Genomic DNA, 21,873 nt, shown 5'->3' on the forward strand with positions numbered 1-21,873 from the left:
GATTTCCTGTGCCTACAGTATTTTCCTTCTGTAGTCATGTCTTGTCCATTGCACACACTGCCTGTAGCTTTTCTGTCTCATTCTTGTCTTCTCTTGCTCCCTATCTCCTGCTAATTGTGTGAGTTAAACGAACACCCATATCTACATATCCTTCAGTCTAGTTTCCTTTCTGCAGAAAGAATGCCTTGATTATTTGTGTAATAATAAATCAACAAATAGTCATTTATTGGATTTGGGGGTGACAGCCCAAGTGCACTGTGATTAGCCCTGCAGCATAGTGTACTCAAACAATCAAAAGGCATTGAACAAAGGATGGAAACTGTAATGTTCTATTGATGTGGAACCAGCCGAAAGAGATCAAAGAGTCTTAGTGGACTCAAAAGTTGATGTGTTCAGGCAGTGAAGGGCAGTAACCAAACCAACCAACAGAATAGTAAACTACATAAATAAAATAGTAGGAAACGACTCAGGAAGGTATGATCAAGTGAAGTCAGACCTCGTGGACTGCGTCCACTTCTAGTGATTGAACAAGGAGGAATTCATTCTTTAAAGACAGTGCAGAGGAGAAGAACCATAAGGCAAGACAAAATCCAAACAAAATAGTGGCTTTTTAAGATGGGGATATTGGAAAAAAAAACGTAATCCTAAAAGAATTGGAAAAAAGTTTTGGAGGTAGTTAAATATATTAGGTTAGTAAGGGAATGGGGGAAAAAACTAACTCTAAAATATTAACATTGGAGAAAAAGACAAGATAATACATAATCAAGCTGGTAAAAATCTAAATTCTGGACTGTTGCCTGGAAAATGTTTGTCCCTTCATGTGTGTGTGGACTGAAATTCTATAGACCAATGGAAGGCAAAACCATGGCTTATTTAAGGTACAACTGGATTCAGTGAGATGAGGATGAAGACTGGAGGATCCTTCTGCATGGATGAATTATGATTAGTCAATAGGCCTCACACAATTATCATTATTAACAAGAGCCCTATTGTTTTTGTTTAGACTATCCTTGTAAACCACTCTGTCACTCCATTGCATTATTCTGTCTTGCATTCGTTAACTGCTAACTTTTCACATCTTACTGCCTTTATGATCAACTTACTGCTGCTCATTCTCATCTTGCTAATACATTTGCTGGAATTGTCACATTTAACTCACTCGTCCTCTTGCTGTCTTGCGTTTTATTTTGTCCATACTACATGCACATTAAAGGTACTTTGCTTCAGACCCTCACATCATCTTGCCAGTTGCCAAGAAGGAACCAGTCCTTTTTTCATGCAACCAAGGGAGGAAACCCATGTTATGTCTGTTCCTTGAGAGGTTTTTGCTTTTTCTTTGAAAGAATAGAATCTGCTTTCTACTCAGTAACACCCCTGATGACAGATCAAGATCTGCTTTGGGAATTTGGGTAGCCTAATAGTGTGGCAACACTTCATTCTTAAAAAGTTACTTTGGGAACTTATTTCTGGCATCATTAGTAAAGGCTAACAGTCTTTTAGTAGTAGTCACCACATTGTGCAATTATTGTTATGTTTGTGGTAAAACACATTAACCTTTCATTTCTTTAGTCTGTAGATGTTGACTGGCCTCCCAAATTGGATGAATGAAGTAATCAAGTTTATTCAATTGCTGAATGATCATGCCCAGTTATAGCTACAACCAAAAAAAACCCATCAACTATATCATTGGAACTGGTTTGTTTTGATGGTAATTTTTAAAGAAAATTTAACTTTATAATACCTAATGATTTGGTTGCAGAGTAAATTTACAGCAGCTTCTGGAACAAGTAAGCAACCAATTTGAAATATGATGGCAGGTCTTTCACTGTCGGTGATGCCCAAGCTAAACATTTCCTGTTTTTATTTGAAATAAATTAGCCCATCTTAAATTTTTTATACATCGATTTCAGGCAAAGTGGTCTTGTGTGCTCCTTGCACAATAACTGGTAATTTGGCGTCCTATCTCAAAATAATACAATTTCTTGGACTTGTGAAAATGTTGTAAAACTACCTGTTGCAATCATGTGTAGAACCATAAATCAACTTGTAATGATATTTATAACATCTGTAGATGTAGGTCAAACTTCTTAAATGAAACAGTGATAGTATGTAAATGGCATCTTCCAATCTTGTCAAACCAACTACTTCACCAGCATTTAGATGTTGGCAAATGTGACCTGGGGAAATGTAACAACTATTTTGCAATAGCAACTTTGCACAGAATAATAAGTGATAATAACAAAACCATCTGTTATTGGTGGCATGGAGAAAGATGTAAGTGAAACAGAAGAATTCTGGCATTGTTTAATTTTTTTTAAGTCTAGCATCTCATTTAGTTGGCACTGCTTTACCTACATGTCATTTTACTGTGTGGCATAATAGTACCAAAGTACAGTCTCAGATTGCACATGGCTCCTGTGTCTATTGTATAAATTTTAGAATATTTCACTTTGTGAAGGAAGATTCTGTTGGTTTGTTTTCATTGACTTGCTATGCAGCGATTTAATGAAAGAATTCAATTTTGGAAAGCAGAATGTAAGCTAACCTTGCTGGATTTTTAGCTTGACCATGTCTTATTAGTAAATTAAATTGTTTTGATAATCCCTATGCAGTACCTATTTTATGATTAAAAAAGATTTTTTTTATATACAGTCTCCAAGAACTGAATCATTACAAATAATGTAGTTACAGTATAAACCTGCATTGTCACATCATAAAGTATGATCTGATACAAATATTATCCTGCGTTTTACATTTCACTCACCAAGGGACTTATTGACACACTAATAACTGCTTTGTAGACACCAGCCAACACTTCCCCACCTTACACTCTTGCTGACCTCTCCTTGTAATACATATGCTGGGGACTAATTTTGTCAGTCTCCTATGTGGTTCTGCACTAATGTGAAAAAAGCACAATTAACATGAGCTGGTCACAACAAATATTAAGGTTGCAATGTAAAATTTATGCACCAAGTCAAATGATCAAAGTTTGAGTGTTCATTGAGATTTTATGCTCTAATTTAATTCCTCCTTGAATTATAGGTGCAAGAAATTATTTTGCATTATCTAGTGAATATTTCCATTTCATGTAGTTGCACAAAAGCAAGGTGATCAGGAGTTATCTCAGCCTCCAGTAGTGTTAAATTTATAACTTTGCAAGTAGTTAAATTTATAAATTTATAACCATTGCCATATTTTTCACTTGAACGTTATGGTTGCCAACTGACCTCAGCTGCCTTTAATTGTATTTCATGTATAGATGTGTGTAAGTAAAAGATCTTCTTAAGTCAGTAACTTTTGAAGAGATTCAAACAACTCTGCTTCAGTATGTACAGCTATCCAATATGAGTACTGTGGGGAGTCCATGAAGAGGCAGTGGAATTTGAAAGAGAACTTGTGCTGCATCCAAACAAAAAAATTCTTGCTTACCCTGACCATTGGCAACCCTTTTTTTTACTCAATTTAAACTTTTAACAACCCTACTTGCTCTATTATCACATTGACTGGAATCATCCAACAGAAAGTAATGATTCCAATTAGATAAATTTCAAACAAAATTTTATTTAAAACATACAAAACAATAAAGTTAATGATGGCAGTAATTATATGTTAAAAGCATTTTGAATATCAAAGTGAAAAACATTGATAGTGGGGAAGAATGATATTTAAAAATCCCATTTGGCATATAAAGACTAATCACAGTAAGCAATATTACAACTTTACATTCAAATTATCAAAAAAAAGGGTTATAAACTGAGAACTTTCCTTGCAAGTAGTTAGGCTGACACAGTCATTACAAACATTAAGGGAAGCCCCTTATATAAAAGTGTATTTACAACTTTACAATGCAAAATTCGTAAAGTAAATCTAATTTTCTAATGATTTATTCTACCACTTTGAGAACTTAAATATAATAAAAATGGAAACTTAAAAGAGATCACAATTAATCAAGATTAATACTAACCACAATTAAAGCAGTTTTGACCGCACTGTTAAAATGATAGTAGCATAGTATTGTCATTTGAAGGCTTATATAATCAAACAAATGGAGGAATTGGACAGGAACAGCAAGCGGTCCAAGATATCAAGATTTACTCCAGTTTTACTAATTTACAAAATGTATGCTTCTGTTACTGCGTACTAGTTTATGGAAAATCTGTGCCACAAATAATGTCAACAGATACCTGTAATATTTTTCAACTGTTACCCACTGGAGAATATAAACACTTGCTGTGGGGCCCCAGGCATGTGTCAGTATTTGTAGGAGCTCCTAGGAAGTAGGAGTGCCTAGAATTTTTCTCAAGTTTCTGGGAAGTTTGAAAAACATTACTCGTAGCACTTCAACAGACAGCTCCTTCCTCAAAGGACACCCAGCCACTGTCCCAATGTCCTGTGATTAGGGTAATAATTGAATTAAATCAGACTGCAATATTCCTCCTTTGCTAGAAGGTGATCAGGCATTACCTTAGCCACCGTTACAGTAAAATGTTATAACCTCCATTTCTTTGCTTTTTTTTCCTCACTTGACCCTCATTTGTTTTAGGACATACATCTCCACATGGATGAGAAGTGACAAACAAATTGCCATCTTACCACTGTCATTTAGTGCTCTTGTTGATATCAATTCCATATACACAACTCTGAATCCATCAATTTTACAGCAGTAGTCTAGGGGAACAGGAGACGTCAGGGTGGATAACTTACGCCCATTTAAAGATCATGATGTAAAGTTGACAACCTGATTACCAGAAAAGATTTTTACTTGATAATTACAAAGACTTTACTGAAGATTACATCAAATGTTTAACGTGCATTCCTTCAAAAATCATCCATGAACAGGCTGTGTAATATCTAGTGTCATCCACAATTCATGTGAGAAATTTAAGTTCCTTTGGTGTAGTATGGAAAATTGCACCAAATGAAAGTCTCCTGTTCTCCCAACACCACCTCCTGTCCCGTGCCACCCTCTGCCCCCCCCCCCACCCACCCCAGTCCCAATTGAGTTTCTGCAACTAACTTTTCAATAATTAAACTGCTATTACCATCGCAATGCCTTCCACTTCGAATAAAAGTCCTTCAAGGATGGCTATAGGCCAGCAAGGATAAAATCCAGTAAAAAGAAAAACAAACAAAAAAAGCTGCAGCTGCTGGAAAATAGAAATAAAAACCAAAAACGCTGGAAACACTCAGCAGGTCAGGCAACATCTGTGGAAAGAGAAGCAGTTAACACTTCAGATCTGGGACTCTTCTTCAGAACAGGGAAAGAAAAAAAAATGAAGTTAGTTTTCAGTAGGAGAGGTGGTGGGAAAGGGATTGGTAGAACAAAAGGAATACTTTTTAGGGTGAGACCAAGTGGGTTAATAGGGGCAGTTACCAGCAATATTAAGATTCCTTGTCAATACAAATAGAATAAGAAAAACTGAGCCAAAATGGAGACAGGCTGAAGCTCCCATTTCTCATACAGACAAAGAAAGAATTGGCTTCTTGAAAGTTGGAGAATTCAATATTGAGTCTGGGAGGCTGCAGCGTGCCCAGATGGAAGATGAGGTGTTGTTTTTCAAGCTTATATTGGGCATCATTGCAACAGCTCAAGAGGGCAGCAGACAGACAGGTCAGAGTGCGAGTGTGATGGTGAATTAAAGTGGCAGGAGCTAGAATCTCAGGATCACTCCTGCAGACTGAGTATAGGTGCTCTGCAAAGCGATCACCCAATCTGCATTTGGCTTCTCCAGTGTAGAGGGGTCCACATTGTGAACACTGAATACACTAGATTAGAAGTGCAAGTGAGAGCAGAGGTGCAAGAAGTAGTTGAGATGTGGGTAAGGGTTCTGTCCAATGCGGTAGAGGGGAAGCCATGACTCAGGAAGAAATCCAGATGACTCCAAAGGATTCTGGCATTGGGGGTTACAACACATCCTCCTCCTTTGACAACAGTCTTTATAGTAGTTATTTTGTGGTAAAGAAAACCTACCTACATGCATCAAGTTCATAAAGAAAGCATTTTAACCATCATATGCTGTACAACAAAGGCAACATATTTGTCACTTTTCTTTCAAGAATTAGGCTATAACCAGAATATCAGCAATCATAAAAGCAAAATAAAAACCCAGATGCCTGAAATAAAAACAGAAAACACTGGAGCAGGTCTGGCAACAACTACAGAGCAGTTAACATTTCATCAGAACAAATCAAATTGGTTATCATACATTCTGGGAAACAGTTCACGAGATGATTCAGAAATCATACATTTTCTGATGAAAGGTCATTGACTGTTTCTTTCTCCACAGATTCTACCTGACCCAAGTTATTCCAGCATTCTGTTTTTATTACATCAGCCATCACATTTTTCCCTGAAACATGCAAGAGTTTTGTGCAAAGGGTTGCAACATAAAACTCCACTGAAACAGCCATTGTTTCTTTGTTTTGAAGCTCTATAAGGCGCGAGGAGATTGTGTATAGTATAAACTATTACATCCCCATCACTGCTCCTGGTATTCATTTCAAATTGTTGGAGATAGTACAAAACTTAAGGTCTCTTTCTCATTAGTCAGGGGCTTTCTTTGATGCTTATTAAGCCACAATACTGCTACCACCCCATTTTAGCCCTAATAGTTATCTTGAAGAGCTTAAAGTCTGGTACTGCAAGCAAAGGCTTATTTCAAAAGCACTTTGGCTTGATTCTAACCACACAACATCCATGTTTTCTTTCCCCCAACAATTGTCAGTGAGGGACTATAATACTTGGGTTTGGAACAAATTTCCTGCAGAATCCACCCGTACCAAGTAATCCTCACACTTCTTTAAGTGGATGGAGGAAAATCTTTAACTTCTTGTGGCAGCTCAACCTCGACCAGCTAAACATCCAAGACAAATGTCAGTGACCTTGCCAAATTCCCTCTTTGCTAAGCTGATCAAATAAAGATTTCAGATGCTCAAGATGGTCACTTCAAGTATCATTGTGTGCAGAGTGGTCATCAATTTACACTTCAAATCTCAGCCATCACTTTACAAGTCAAATCTCTAAAAAGGTTGCCTGTGCATCTTTAAGACCAAATGGCATGGCTTTACTCTAAAAAAGACATCTGATGAAACAACAGCAATTGTTTTTTTCTTAGTCAGTTAAGGTGCTTGCTGATACAAATTAAGCAAATTGACCTTTCTAACAATGGCAGATTTTCCCACACCTTCAGCATAATCATTGAATTTTGGTTTTGGATAGGAATCTTTTCAGTTACAACATTAAACTAATATTTGGAACTATCAAATTTTGGCACCATTACAAGTACAAATTGAAATTTTCTCTCTGATCTTTAAGAATTTGCTTGGATCAAGTCTGTAGGTTTTAATTCATTTGGCTGCTGACACATCATTAATGACCAAAGATGTACAATCTAGTTCATCCACACATTCTTGCACATACTTTTCCAACAGATCAATAACATGTTCTCTCTAATAAATGGTGTGGCACTTCATCCAGATTTTCTAACATTCTCAACTAGCTGAGTCTCAGAAATCACATCACTTGGTTCCACATACCCACTGTTGCTAATTTTTTCACTACCTAAACTACACCTACTTGTTAACTATAGTCACATTCATTGCACCTATTTTTTTTAAAAAGAATGTTCACCTGACATACCCTCTGACATTTCCTGTTTGGGGCATTAAACACATAGTTTACATCAAAGAGTCTCTGTTTGATCCTATAGGATCCACCTAAACCCGGCTTTCAAGGTTACATCAGATTGTTGTTCTTAAAAAAAAAGAGGAATACACCTCCAAAGTTGTATTCCTCCCTCTTCATTGAATTTAGGTAGAAGACAAATATTCTTTGCCTAATCAAAACCCATGGGAGTTTTCTCTGTGCCAGCATCATTTTTCCATCAACTTGGAATTTGCATAATTGTGAGCTGACACTCCATTAAGTTTTCCCTTCTTTCTGCTCTCATCCTCTTCCATCTGTTTAGTTCTTGCTAGTTCTATTTCATCACTAAAACTGCATTTCTTAACTTGATGTTTGTGTGACTAGCCAAAGCTTGAACAATCTTTGATATTTTGGTTCCTGAGATCACAGACTCCTGGTGTACACTAATCAAATTTAACTTCCCAATTCTTAGTTTTCTGAGGGAGAAATTTTCTCTCGTAACAAACACTTGATCATTAGGACTGCTATTGATTGGTTCAAATGGACACGTTAAAAGGCAGAGGTGAAATTTTATATATTCAAATTCTGAAAGTTTCAGTGAATTTGTTTTCTAATCATTATTACTGAGTATCAAAGCCTACTTCATACAAGCTCCAGTACATTAGGATCACCATGTAAAGCTGTCCACCAAACTGCTATGACCACAATAAAAGCTCCAGGAATGAGTTCACTTACTATTATACACATAGCTTTCAAGTGAATATTAAAACAGGTCAAATAATTAACATACATTCCTTGGTAACTGGGAAGTAGTTGATGAGATGATTCAGAAATAATCCAAGAGCAATGTCCAATATAATCCATAATCGATATACAAGATTTCTTTAAGTCCTGCTGGTATATCCTGGGAGGCTGCATCAAAACATTCTGTTTGAAATAAGCTTTTTGACTCAATTGCTTGACAATTCTTTCATCAAATTGCACTCGATGAGGTGGGGATATCGCAGCAGGGTAGATCTGGTTCATGTTGATGTATTGTGCTTTTTTTTAAAAAAATGTGATGGTGTGTGATTAATGCACAAAAGTTAGTATGTGTTGCATTAAATCGCACAGTTAACAGTCATTCATTGATAGGGAAAAAAAATCAAAAATTGCTGATGTTAAAAATGAGATGTAGCATTAACTAGTTCTTGCCACACATTAAAGAAATTAATTTGAGTAATGTGCCTATAGTCAATTTCAACTATAGACAGCAACTGATTTTTTCCAAGTGTTCATTTTGGTTTTACTTCAAGGGCAAATTCATTCACAATCCCCAAAAGTTTCCGTCATTCATGAAATTCAGACCTATATGTTCTGAAGTTATTGAATTTATACAATCATTACCTTCAGCTCCACTAATACTAAATACATCACTTCCTATGACGTCCGTTATCTGTATGCCTCCATTAAAAGCTAGGTCTTTGTTCAAGTCTCCAAGGACACCATCAACATGCATGCTAACAGGCATTTGCGAATTTGGTTGAGCAGTCTTGATAACAGCGTTGTTTCCCATGGTATTTTTTGATAAATGGACACTCTGAATGGATGAAGATGGTTGTTGATTTGATGGTTTCCATAGACCTGGCATGGATACTGGTTGCTCACAGTTTGTACTTACCAAATGCATATCATTATGGTCAATGCTGTTATTGGAAAGCATTTGCATATTAATGTGAGGGCTTTGATTGACAATAGTTTCTGACGTGCTGAAACCAACAGGTTGTTGAATCAGTTGAGTTGCAATACCATTGCTGTTGGCATCATGTCTAAAACCCACTGAATGTAACAGACAATTTGGGGTAGGAGGTTCTAAACATTTCAGCACATCTTCATTAAGCACTGGCAATGAGTTACTATTTCCAGGAGTGTGAAGGTGCAAATCCACTTTGCAATCTGAAGGTATTGGAGGCCAGCTTTGACCACCAGCTGTTGCCATGGTTGTAGGTACCATTGTTGACTGGCCAGAAGAGAAGATCTGGTTTGAATTTGTGGGAACTGTACTGTTAAAAATATTATGATTATGGTTCTTTGAATGCTGCTGCTGTGTTGATATTGCGTGCACCTGTTGTAGTCCAGAAAATGGATCGTGAGGTTCTGAGAAACAAGGAACAAAAACTATTAATATACTGTCATATGACATGGAAGTTATGCAACATTTGAACAAAAACATTGGAATCCAAGCAACTGTATGTTGAAACTGCTCAAGTAACCAGCACTTATTGACTTAAAAATAAGCAGAAAGCAACAATTCACTCCACGTGTACAGTATCAATTTGTATTTGTTACCTTAATAACTAGGATGTAGTTAAAAAACTGATATTTCTAAATTAAATATACAGGTGCAGAGAATTGAATTGACTATTTTTGGTTCAATCCATTGGTTTTGTATCTCAAAGTTACATTACCGTATTACAGGCAAGTTACTTGATGTTAAAACCTCATTCCAAAAAATCCCACATGCTTTGGCACTACTCTTATCACCTATTCTAGTGAATAATGGCAAAATATTTCTCAAATTCTTTTCATTGGAAAATAGTCAACTTATTTACCATTTAACTAAAATTATGAAGTGAGATAGATTTGATTTTACAATAAATTCCAGAAAATATGCATATCTGCAATGCTAGTATATCAGTTAGAATGCAAAACTTCTGAACCCAATTTCTGACACAAACTAGTACTGAATACTCAAAATCCATTTGCATTTATCAGTGCAGCTGCTCCTACCTTGTTTAATTGTCTTTGAGGGTAGATACGGTCTTCTTGCAGAAGGCACACCAACCGATATCCTGTCTGATCGGTTTCCGCTAGGTTGTACATCTACGGCATTTGAAAGTAAACATCAGAAAGCAATTGGATTTAGAAGCTTTCCCTAATGTGCAGATGCAACTGAACAACATTAACATAGCCATCTGTTCATCTGAGTAGACCCAATGTTCTATCATCCATTCCGATAAAACATTTTCATAATTCATTGATATGGCATGATATCCAACTTGCGTATCAGAATGAGTCAAAATATTTATGGATGAGATTATTATTACTTATCATTACTTTCCACAGATAGCAGAAATGCAAGAAGAGACCATTGACACAATATTAATTTCTTTCAAAAGTATCCTTTGTTACGGTAACATAGCACATTGGTTGACAATGCTGCTAATCACAAAAGCATCTTAAAGTGATGCTGAAGTAACCCTTGGAACATAGGAGGATGAGGGGTGACCTTACAGAAATATTTAAGATAATGTAGGGCATGGATAAGGTGGATGGTAGCAGTCTTTTCCCCCAGGGTAAGGGAGTCCAAAACTAGGGGACTTAGATTTAGGGAGAGAGGGGAAAGATTTAAAAAAGGACCTGAGGGGCAACTTTTTCCACACAGAGGGTGTGAGTATATGGAACGAGCTGCCAGAGGAAGTGGTTGAGGCAGGTACAATAGTATCATTTAAGCAGCACTTGGATAGGTTCATGCAGGGGTGGGGCTTAGACGGATATGGGCCAAATGCAGGGAATAGGGGCTAGCTGGGTGGGCACCATGGTCAGCATGGACTCATTGGGCCGAAGGGCCTGTATCTGTGCTTTATTGCTCTATGACTCCAAGTAGGTTCTCCTTGTTACAGTTCTTCTCATGGTCCATTTCTGTTGCAAGTCATGCTACTGGGAAGCAAGATACGAAGGTCAGGCACCTTCCAGCTTTGAACGAAAGGCAAATGTGGGTGTCCACTGGCAAAATTGGCAGAAGCCCAAAAATAAGCTGCCTAGCTCTGAGCTAGGAGATTGTATGTGCCTCAGAGTCTGGTGCTTTTACTTTATGCTTCTTTTTGCCCTTTGCAAGAAAGGCTGACAAAGCACATCCCAAGCAGCATTTGTAATGCCTCAGCCACTTGCTTCCTAACAAAATTCAAATTACATTGATGGGGCTAAAATGAGAAACTAATGTAAACACGTTATACATTTATAAAATGGGCAAACCCATTCATTTGTTCCATATTAGAAAGAGTTCAAAACCTGTAATAGGCAATCCCACTTAGGAGGCAAAGGTGCCAGCGTGACATAAACTTGTCTCTATTTGAGCTCATTGTTATCTGGCTAAACCCTGCATCAGGACTGAGAGTGGAGAGGTGAGATGGCCAGCATAGAGAGAAGGGGAGTGGCAACAACAGATTCCAAGGTGATTGGTGGACTGAGGAGTGCAAGACGACAGGCAGGTAGTGCCAGGTAGGGGAGGTGAGTGGGGAGTGGGAGGGGGGCGGGGAGAAAAAGAGTTGGGGGAAAGAGGGAGAAAAGGTGGGGGGGGGGGTGCGGGGGAGGGGGAGGGGGTGGTTTACCTAAAAACTTGGAAAACTGAATATTCGTGTCATTGGGTTGTAAACTACCCAGCAGAATACAAGGTGTTGCTCCTCCAGTTTATGTTGGGCTTCATCCTGGCAGTAGAGAAAGCCAAGGATGGACAGGTCAGTGTGGGATTGGGAAGGGGAGTTGAAATGGTCTGCAACTGGGAGCTCAGGATGGCCATTGCAGACTGAGCATAGGTGTTCTGTGAAATGGTCCCCAAGCCTGTGCTTGGTTTTGCTGACGTAGAGGAGGCCACACCGGGAGCACTGAATGCAGTGGACAAGGTTAGAGGAGATGCACGTGAACCTCTGCCTCACCTGGAAGGACTGTTTAGGTCCCTGGATGGTGGTGAGGGAGAAGGTGTAAGGACAAGTGTTACATCTACTGTGAGGGCAGGGGAAAGTACCGGGGGGAGGAGTGGATAGGTGTGGAGGGATGAGTGGACCAGGGAGTCATGGAGGGAGTGGTCCATGTGGAGGTGAAAAGGGGTGGGGAGGAGATGTGGCTGGTGGTTGGATCTCGTTACAGCTGGCTGACTCAGATGTCTGCATTTACCAAAAAATAAACTGGAGGAACTCAGCAGGTCAAGAAGCATCTTTGAAGGCAAAGGGATAGTCAACGGCCTCCACAGATGCTACCCAACCCACTGAGTTCCTCCAGCAGTTTTTTTTTTGAGACTTCAGCATCTGCAGTCTCTTGTATCTGCATTTACCAAAATCACCAAACCAGAGTGAAGTCTGATACTCAGGTTAGGAACACAACTTTATTTTGTTTGCACTTCCATTGATAAATGTACCTATTAACAAGGAACATGCATCTCCTTAATCCTCCTCCACCTTCACAACAACTCAGTCATTTTCATCAGGCAAAAAGCCAGCAAGTACACTGAGCAGCACCAAAAGTTGTTTTATTTCAGTATCAGCATACAATGATAATTTAAGGCAAAATAAATTTGTCCACAGTTTATGTAAACCCCTCCCAGAAATGTTGAATGGTAAAGGCCAGGTGGAGAGAGGGTTGTAATACGAGGCTCTGTTGGGATGTGATATTCACAGCTCACAGGAGACAGCCCAATGTCGTGCCCAAGATAAAATGAGATGAAGACACTTGGGCTGTGGTATTTAACATAATCCTTACCTGGTGCCCAATCCTGCATCATTTTATGGAAAACATCTGCTGTTCTCTTTCTTTTTTCATAAAAATAGTTATCTGTACAAATGAGAAAAAGTACAGTGGAGTTGAAAGAATTAAACAGTGCTCAAGATAAAAAATATTAGTAAAAATACAGGACACTTTGCAGGCTTCTCTAAATTTAACAATGTCTTTATAAAGCATGTTTGACATTGAAATAGTCTTCACATGAATATTATCAAACAAAATTTGGCACCAAGCAGTATTTCTTTTAATTAATAATCTGGCTATTTGTGGTAAAAGCCACCTTTTTCTGTCAACTACCAGTTGCCCCTGAATGAGCAGCATTCTTAAGAATTTTTGTAGTGAAAATACTCAGACTGCTGTCAGGTAGGGTGTTCCGAGATTTGGGCCTGGCCATAATAAAAAGTACAGGGATCCAATTCCAAGTCAGGATGGTCTGTGACTTTGAGGTGACTGTGCAGCAGATGATGTTCCCTTGCACCTACTGGCCATGTCCTTCTAGGTGGAAAGGTCACAGATTTTGGGATATTATCAAAAGCAGCCTTGGCAAGTTACTATAGTGCATTTTGTATATGGTGTACATTGTGACCAAGATATGCCAGTGATGGAATGAATGAATGCTTAGGGTCCTGCATAGTGTGATTCATTTGTGATGCAATCTAAGGAGGCAAGTGGATGATATTCTATCACTTTTGCTTTATAGTTCATGGAACGACCTTGAAGAGTCAGAAGGCAAGTTCCATCTTCCATTATAACTGCAGTATTTATGTGGTTTATTCTGTTATGTTTTTTTCATTAAAAGGATTCAGCCACTGGATATGAAGGGGAAATGAATACATTCATTCGAGGAAAATGAGATCACCAAATACTTGTATGCCACCAAGTTGTCACTTGAATGTTGCTCAAATCATACTGCAGGAAAACTTCCCCTTCCCATGCCCCAAACCAAAAGAATTCAAATCTCCTACACCTCAAATCAAGATAAAGCAAACTAGTAACATTCTCATGGACTCACCACTGGTAGCACAATCAACAGTAAAATAAGATTCCAAGAAAAATAATAAAAGTATGTAACAACAATAAAAGGCAGGGAGGGTCATCACCTTTGTTGTTAATTTACTGCGAGGAAATATTATAATTTGTCATCAAGTTGAAGAGCAAGGTTGGTGAGAAGTGGCTAGTGCACCCTTATAGAATCATTAATCCCAAAGCTGTGCATTGTAAATTATTGCCAGTGTGTCGGTGAATGGTTGAATCTGAGGGAGTTGATGGATGAGGGGAGTAATAAAGGGATTAGTGTAAATGAGTGTTTGACGGTCAGCATGGACTTAGACAATAGGAGCAGAAGTAGACCATTCGGCCCTTCGAGTCTGCACTGCCATTTTGAGATCATGGCTGATCCTCAACAATCAATATCCTGTTCCTGCCTTGTCCCCATATCCCTTGATTCCCCTATCTATAAGAAACCTATCTAGCTCCTTCTTGAAAATGCCCAGAGAATTGGCCTCCACTGCCCTCTGAGGCAGTGCATTCCACAAATTCACAACCCTCTGGGAGAAGAAGTTTTTCCTCACCTCTGTCCTAAATGGCCTAGCCCTTATTCTTAAATCATGCCCCCTGGTCCTGGACTTCCCCAACATCTGGAACATATTTCCTGTCTCTATCTTGTCCAATCCCTTAATAATCCTGTATGTTTCAATCAGATCCCCTCTCAATCTTCTCAATTCCAGCGTGTACAATCCCAGTCTCTCCAACCTCTCAGCATAAGACAGTCCCGACATCCCCGGAATTAACCTCGTAAACCTACGCTGCACGCCCTCTATAGCCAGGATATCCTTCCTTAACCCTGGAGACCAAAACTGTACACAATACTCCAGGAGTGTTCTCACCAGGGCCCTGTACAAATGCAAAAGAATCTCTTTGCTTTTGTACTCAATTCCCCTTGTAATACAGGCCAACATTCCATTAGCCTTCATCACTGCCTGCTGCACTTGCTCATTCACTTTCAGTGACTGATGAACAAGGACTCCTAGATCCCTTTGTATTTCCTCCTTACCTAACTCCACACCATTCAGATAATAATCCACCTTCCTGTTCCTGCTCCCAAAGTGGATAACCTCACACTTATCCACATTAAACTTCATCTGCCAAGTATCTGCCCACTTACCCAACCTATCCAAATCACCTTGAATTCTCCTAACTTCCTCTACACACGTCGCACTGCCACCCAACTTTGTATCATCACCAAACTTGCTAATGTTATTCACAATGCCTTCATCTAAATCATCAACATAGATCGTAAACAGCTGCGGTCCCAGCACCGAGCCCTGTGGCACCCCACTAGTCACGGCCTGCCGTTCTGAGAAACATCCATTCACCCCTACCCCTTGTTTCCTATCCGCCAACCAGTTTTCTATCCACGTTAATACCCGCTCCCCAATTCCATGAGCCCTAATTTTACCCACCAATCTCCTGTGCGGCACTTTATCAGATGCCTTCTGAAAGTTGAGGTATACAACATCCACTGAATCTCCCTTGTCTATTTTCCTGGTTACATCCTCAAAAAACTCCAGTAGATTAGTCAAGCATGATTTGCCCTTGGTAAATCCATGCTGACTCGACCCAATCCTATCATTGCTATCCAAATATGCCGCTATTTCATCCTTAATAATGGACTCTAGCATCTTCCCCACTTGGTGAGTCAAAGAGCCTGATTCCTTGCTGTACGAGTCAATGACATCCTAGTCCAATCAGCCAACGTGAGAAAAGTGGAAAGTGTTTACCTGCCATCAAAATTAGGTTCAGCTTTGATGCTCTCCAAAGTTTAATAACTTGCCAACACTTGATTCAATTTCACATGAAAATACTTTGGCTCAACACAATTCAGACCCTTCAGTTGGTGGAAAAGAGAAAGCAATTATGAGGGGCATAGAAAAAGGTAGAATTTCACAGCCCTTTTCCCAGGGTAGGGGAGTCAAAACTAGAGGACATAGGTTTATGGTGAAAGGGGAAAGATTTAATGGGGATCTGAGGGGCAAGTTTTTCCACACAGAGGGTGGTAGCATATAGAGCAAACTGTCAGAGGAGGTGGTAGAGGCAGGTACAATTACAACATTTAGAAGATATTTGGACAGGTAAACGGACAGGGAAGGTTTAGAGGGATACAGGCCAAATGCAGGCAAATGGGATCAGCATAGATAGGCACCTTGGCCGACAAGTACGAGTTCAGCTGAAAGGTTTGTTTCCACACTGTAGAACTCTGTGAATGTATGAATCTACCTCTTTCATCTGGAAGGTATCTGAACTCCATTGGCTCACTGACTTCTTGATCTGAAGGTCTGCGAAGCTGCATTTTCACTGATACAGGCTCGGTGATATTACTTTGGCAATACGCTGGTGTTCGAAAGACAATGGCAACCTGCCGATGGACATCAGCTTGTGAAAATGAACCTTTGGCCTCCCAGTTAGGAGTAAAGAAACGAACTTCAATGTCATCTGTGAATATAAATATATTAAAAAAAAAATCAACAGTGCTATGCACAAACAGTTCTAACCCATATTTTTTTTTAATATATACAGTTTATGATTAGTGACCAATGTACAGTAGTATCTTCTTTCTTTGGTTTATAAAATACACTCTCTTTTCCCACCATGGTGGTTCCATTTTACTGACTTTAGGACACCCATTAACATCCTTAGTTGAAACAAATAGAAGACAGATTATAATGAACATTTGTAAGCGTCTTTGTATTTGGCTGCGTTCAATCACTTTACTCCTACTTTAGGCCTTGCAACCATTCAAGAAAGCAAAAGTTCACCCTGACGAGTTGTTCTTCCAGCTCCAAGCCCAGTATTAATAATTTCTTTTGCAAATGAGCTTTAAAGGCAGTTGAAAAGCTGTCATTCAAATAATCATGCAGATATTTGACTGGATAGCTGTCACAATATCAATGTAATATTCAAGGCAGCATTAACCATATTAGTATCATCCATAGCCTTCACTACATAACCAAACATCTTACTGTCACTGGTGAAACCTTAGAAGTATCCTTCACTGACATGAAAATTTAGAACACATTTCACAAAACAGTGTCATCATTTAAAAGAAAAAAAAGGATTATTTCTGCTGTTACTGAGCATTTTAGAAAAAGCAATTACTGTAGTCAAAGTAAATCTTAGGAAAATTATCCCTTTAAGAATTATTGAATGACATCACTCATGTAAAAGTAAATAAATATCCACATCAAGTCCTTTTCTCATAGTATACAAGTACTGACTAGAAATTATTATCCTAGTAAAATGATTCAGTGAGAGAAGAGGGAGAGAGCAAAACGCTGAAGATTATGACAATTGGAAAAGACAAGAATCCCTAAAATGTTCATCTTTTTTCCCCACTGGATCAATCCTAGCTACCCATCTTCTCACCTTCCTCCTTAATCACCTCTCACTTTCCAGAAGTGTAACTAATTATCCCTTAAACCCGTGAGTACTTTACTTTCCCAATTACCTTACTGGAAAATTAGTTCTAAAAAAAATCATCCTTAACTGAAAAACTTCATCATCACTCCACATAACATAATGTATTTATGCAAATTGATCAGAGTGAACAATTTATCTTGATCAACTTTGCCAATTGCTTACATAAAACAAAAACTTCAGTTAGGCTATTCAGAAATGAAGTAGTCTGTTAGGTAAATTCTGTGTAATCCAGAAATGGCTTCACTGATCATCTCAAGCTCAACTTCACTGAGAGAACTTCTATATATAATTCTGCTTCCAAAGTATTTTGGTGGCTGAAATTCAAGGACAGGAGGTATGCTAGAAAGAGCCCTGTGTGCATTAATGCTACCTAGCAACTAAACTACAGTATTGAGATGTAGATATAATTAATTAGAATCCACATCCCATTTCAGACTCTCCAGATTTCCAACATTCACGGTCTAGATAGCAAAACTAGGAAGCAACCATTGAAAGTCACTCATTCTTGTGGGTTCCAGTTACACAGGATGCCAAACAATCTGTTTAATAAGAACATTACTCTTCATTTTGAGCAGCACAAGTTATTTTGATCCAACAAGAATTACCATTTCAGATCTGCTTTAAACACACAAAACAGGTTTTAGAAGAAAATTAGCCAGTTCTATTCGGTAGCAATGCCGTATGCACCAGCACAAAGATAATCCCAACTCAGCGGCAATAAATCTTGCAATTTCACAGAAGAGGTGAAAAACCAAGATCAAATGATGGAGTGAATTTTAAAATTTCTCACTGATACTTTTAAGTAAATCAAGTCTGATCAAGATTACACTAATTTCTCACTCTTTATAACAAATTGCAGAAATACAATAACTTAAAAAGCTAAGGGTAATAATTTACCTTTTTGAACTTTGTCACACAGTAGAAAAATTTCATCTCCCCCCTTAACAGTTCCAGTGTTCTTATTGACACGACAAATTTTTAACTCCGCTGTGTTTGGTGCTCCTGTAAATCAGAAATGCATATAAATTTGTGGTGGCTGGCATGCAGTGGCTATTTCACGTTGAAGAAATCTCACGCAATGTGCAAGTCAAGAGAGTATTGCAGATAAATTTATTCCTTTCATGTTCAAGGTAACATACAGATGAATGAAAAGCAGGTAATTCTATGAATATTGCCAAAAACCAAAGAATGTAGGAAGTCAAATTTGTATTCCTTTGCTCTGCTGCCAGACCAACTGTTGGTAAATGGGATTAGTATAGATGGACACTTGATGGTCAGCATGAACATGGAGGACCAAAAGGGGATGTTTCCATGCTATATAATTCCACAACTATTGTTCATGCTGTAATTATTGCAAAACTGGGTCATAAAATGTACTGTTCTCATTTAACCACATCTATACTATCCACCTTCCTTCTTCAACTGAGCAAAAACAAAGGCAAGGTTAACACAATTTTTCAGTTAAAGTTGTTACTTTTACCCCAAAGCTATTGCTTCCGTAGAGGTTAGGGCTATGACAGTTGTTGGCACAAGTACTCAATGTTGATCAAGAGGCCAGAATTATCATAACATAGATATATCAGAGGGTTGCAAGACTAGAGCAGAGATAAGGAAGGGCAAAGTTAAAAAAAATTGGAAAAAAAAAGTATGGAATTCTGATGGAAAAAAAAGCAGGCCTCAGTTAACCAGGGGCCAATGGAGAGGAGCGAGTACAAGGGTAATGATGAATGGGTGTTGATGTAAGACAGAAAAGTTTTGGATGACTTCAGGTTTATAGAGTGCAAAATGAAGAGTGCATTGGTGTTAAGTCAAGAAATACCAAAAAGTGTGTGGATGGGAGTTTCAAAAAGGAGATCAGCAGAAGCTGGCATAGAGTCAGCAATGATAGGGAAGTAGAGGATTTAGTCCAAAAATCAGCTAAGAATCCAGTCCAAAAGCCAAAAGAGACCCCCCGCCCAAGTTACCGTGTTTACTACATAGTAAACGCAAAGAGCAAGGTATTCGGTAATGACTTTTGAGACTCACTGTTGTCGTATATAGGGTTTGAGACAACTGGTGGAAGAGCTCTTGAGAAGCTGCCATGTTCATCAGGAAGAAAAACCTGGAAACACAACCTCACCACATTCAGGTCATAATCTTCAATCTGAAGTAGCTGTTCCTGTGGAACTGAAAAAAATGAAAAAAAAACACTGGTTTTCATTTAAATGACAAAAAGCCAAGAGTCTCATGATGATATTATGACACAAATTAAAGTTCCTTATATGACAAATAGGTTCTCATTTGCATTTTTAGTTTACTTTTGATTATTTGAATAAGATTTCAATTTTACCGGAAAAAGAAACAAGTCAAATCTGGTCAAAGAAACTACGGGTGGCCAGAGGCTCCATTTAAACATTTTTCATACATTTACAGAAATATCAAGAACAGAAAGAGTACTTTGTGACTTCAAAGTAGGTTCTACTAATGAATGTTAAAATATAACTAAATATTGTAATTTTTTTTCCTGTTAAAACAAATAAAGTGCAGTTTTAAAAGAACTAAATCGCAGAATGATGAAATAATACCTTCTACATTAACCTCCCCAGCTTGGTAATGATCACCACCTCCACATGATTCATTGACGTCGACTGACACCCAAAGCCATCCAACCATTATCTACGCCTTACAACCATGTAGCAAAACTGATAAGGTCAAACCATAAATGAGGTTACACTTCCTTTTTGAATAATGAGTCCACTAGCATGCAAAATTTATCACAGCCAAGTCATTCCTCCCCCAGTTGTGAGTAGGCAATGTTGATACCCACTCTTGATGTATCTTTTGGTTTTTGTTTCAAACCAATCTACGCAAGAAGAGGAACACCTTCTGCTAACGTCAATTGTTTTTAAATCCAAAAAAGTCATCAGCTGAAAACTAAATTGAGCTTAACAAGAAAGTCTCTTTGGGCACGATGTCACCTTTGCTTATCCTGCATTGTATATAGTATTGACATTTACAGCTTTTACCATGTGCATCATCAACAAAAGAATACAAGTTAATTATACAATAACGATGAGCAAATTAAAAAAGTCCAGAATGATCTTTAATGCTATAAAGTTTATTCATTTGAACTACACATTTCCCCCTCCATGTCAAGCCCAATAAACAAACTGGCAGTAACTACAAATTAGATTTTATTCTCATGTTGTTGTATGACTGGCTGAAATAGCAATAGGCTTACCATTTTACCCTTTTTAAAATTTTCAGCCAAGGCAATCTAGAAACTTGGAAAGTTAAATTTGAGAATATTTAAAGTAGCACAAATGCGGAATGTAATATCCAACAAAATATCAAATTACATGTTTTCCCAAAACTAGAGGATTAATGCCTAGATAACAAAGATTATCTATTCCCTTTATGTACTAATCAAGCAGTGCATAGAGATAGCGCCAGTTAGATCTAATCAGAAACTGTGACCAGCTATGGTGATTTGGCCCTACACTTGGGCAGCAGATAGATAGTAGAATAGACAGTAGGAAGAAAGTGCAGAAATGTAATGCAACATGGAATGCCAAATAAACAAAAATAACCAAGTTCAGTTATATAGTTTTGAGCATACAGTTAAAAAGTTACTGGCCTTAAAATAGCCTTTTAGCTAATTTTTTCCCTATTTTAAACCCGCCATTTATACATCCCTATCACCCAGAAGTGTGACTGAAACAAGTTGTCACACCAATTGTGTATGAGTTGTGGTTAAGATTTGATTATTTCATGCTTCAAGTCAAAGTTCTCTAAAGAATGGATACTTTCCATCATGATGTACTTCCTGGTACAATTAGAGTGTTTAGGTTGCTGAGACATGAAAGAGAGCAGCTAAATTTAATCCAGATTTTATTGCCTTAATTGTAGAGGGTGGACGTCAAGAGTTAATAACAAGCGGTGAAACAACCTGTACCAAAACACTTTGGCAGAAGAGTAGGGAATAAACTTGCAAGGCTTTGGTGGGTGGATGGAACTAGAGAGCTGCTATGGTAGAGAGCCAGTGTAGACATGATGGGCCAAATGGCCACCTTTTGTGTTGCAACCATTCTATGATTCTACAGCAGGCATTATCGTATCATCTAATGACACAGGGCAAGAACCAATAGAGTGCCATTCCTACAAAGCTTCTGGAACCGAAGTAATCCAAATATATTCAAGGAAGCAATAATGCCCGTTTCAGGTTAACTGTGGAC

General features: G+C 38.3%; 2 protein-coding genes across 7 annotated transcripts in view; one reads left to right on the plus strand and one right to left on the minus strand.

Annotated features, from left to right (window-relative positions):
- The window catches only part of pus10 (pseudouridine synthase 10), a 48,018-nt gene extending 45,372 nt beyond the window's left edge, over nt 1-2,646 (plus strand). For 5 of the 6 annotated variants that reach the window (XM_052011805.1, XM_052011806.1, XM_052011804.1 and 2 more), the window contains one exon: nt 1,570-2,593. In XM_052011805.1, coding sequence (XP_051867765.1) covers nt 1,570-1,608 — 39 coding nt within the window. In that variant the 3' untranslated portion in view covers nt 1,609-2,593. Of the gene's footprint in view, nt 1-1,569 lie in introns of all 6 variants that reach the window. The other variant, XM_052011808.1, reaches the window with a different exon arrangement.
- Nucleotides 2,647-3,617: 971 nt separating this feature from the next.
- Nucleotides 3,618-21,873, minus strand: part of LOC127568654 (proto-oncogene c-Rel-like) — a 43,293-nt gene continuing 25,037 nt past the window's right edge. Inside the window, exons 6-11 of the mRNA XM_052012649.1 lie at nt 19,685-19,825; nt 18,557-18,661; nt 16,460-16,675; nt 13,163-13,234; nt 10,418-10,510; nt 3,618-9,784 (exon numbers count right to left, since the gene is read on the minus strand). Coding sequence (XP_051868609.1) covers nt 8,955-9,784; nt 10,418-10,510; nt 13,163-13,234; nt 16,460-16,675; nt 18,557-18,661; nt 19,685-19,825 — 1,457 coding nt within the window. The 3' untranslated portion in view covers nt 3,618-8,954. The remainder of the gene's footprint in view (nt 9,785-10,417; nt 10,511-13,162; nt 13,235-16,459; nt 16,676-18,556; nt 18,662-19,684; nt 19,826-21,873) is intronic.

This window comes from Pristis pectinata, chromosome 3, assembly GCF_009764475.1.
Source record: "Pristis pectinata isolate sPriPec2 chromosome 3, sPriPec2.1.pri, whole genome shotgun sequence".
NCBI classification, from domain to species: domain Eukaryota; kingdom Metazoa; phylum Chordata; class Chondrichthyes; order Rhinopristiformes; family Pristidae; genus Pristis; species Pristis pectinata.